The following is a 1,166-nucleotide window of genomic DNA, read 5'->3' on the forward strand; positions in this document are numbered from 1 at the left end:
CCACTTATATGCACCTCTTTTATTTCCAGAAATGTATTCATGTTGTTATTATTATTATTATATAATTATTATTCATATTATTTTACAAAATGTTGATGTCACAGACACTTTAAACTTAATCATTTTAACTTGTGGTTTCTGTCCTAGACCAGTGAGACAGAAACTGAACAGGTTTGGTCTTATTTAATGTCGGACAGTGAAAAGGACAGAGATTATTTACAGTTTGTGTTTATTTATCCTCAGGGTTTGGAGAGTTTTAGGTTCGTTCAGGAACCACAGTCATTACCTTAGCTGTCAAATTATTGTTGGGCAAAATGGGTTAGACTTCTCGTGAAACCTGAACCTTCCTGTCTCCTCTCCACAGTGGTCAACAAATCCAAGATGTTGTCTGTAGGCGTGGCAGACGTGGTGTTGAAGTTCCTACAGTCAGAGATGCCTCCGGTTCAGTTTAAACTCCTGGGAACATTACGGATGCTGATCGATACACAAGGTTGATCTTATTGTTCCTCCTTTCAGCTTAGTTTGTAATTTCACTAATTCACAATCAGCACAGTCGTGTCAAAGTGAGGGCGACATCTTCCTGTTCTGAGTTTTGTTGTCACCTTAAAACATCGACAGCTTCCAGATTTTCAAAATTGTTCATCCAAACATTATTTCTAGGGCTGTGAAATTAATCGAGTTAACTCTGGTTAATTTTAGTGCTGCATGGGCATAGATTAAAAATTTTAATTGTGATTAAAATTTACAGTCACTTTACTATGGCTGAATATGTAGGTTTGTATATTTCAATGCACTCAGTGCATGCCAGGTCATGTTTGTAAATGAGAAGTGGTTCCCAAAGTTACCTGGATAAATAAAGGTTAAATAAATGTAAAAAAAAACTCCATGTGTAACACATTATGTACAGTTTTTTTTTGTCTTCTTATGGCTTATTTTATTTTATTTATTTAAGTTTTGCTGACGACTGTGACCTTAGTATCCATCTTTCATTCTTCATGTTCTCATTTGGAATGAAAATCCTTGAATTCTTGTTTTAACCTCATTATTCTGCACAAAATTTAACTGACTCAAAAATGTTTGGAGCATTTTCATGTCCTGTTTTATATTTAAAAAAATCACGAATAAGCATCAATTTTGTTTTCTAAATAAAAACATTAAAACTAATT

At 33.7% G+C, this 1,166-nt stretch overlaps 1 protein-coding gene across 1 annotated transcript in view; it reads left to right on the forward strand.

The window, feature by feature from the left end:
* rap1gds1 (RAP1, GTP-GDP dissociation stimulator 1) overlaps positions 1-1,166 on the forward strand; it is a gene marked incomplete in the record, with an annotated part of 77,214 nt that overhangs the window by 70,809 nt on the left and 5,239 nt on the right. Inside the window, 1 exon segment of the mRNA XM_014021072.1 lies at positions 365-490. Within this exon segment, the coding sequence (XP_013876526.1) occupies positions 365-490 (126 nt within the window).

Source organism: Austrofundulus limnaeus, unplaced genomic scaffold (assembly GCF_001266775.1).
Source record: "Austrofundulus limnaeus strain Quisiro unplaced genomic scaffold, Austrofundulus_limnaeus-1.0 Scaffold277, whole genome shotgun sequence".
In the NCBI taxonomy this organism is placed as follows: domain Eukaryota; kingdom Metazoa; phylum Chordata; class Actinopteri; order Cyprinodontiformes; family Rivulidae; genus Austrofundulus; species Austrofundulus limnaeus.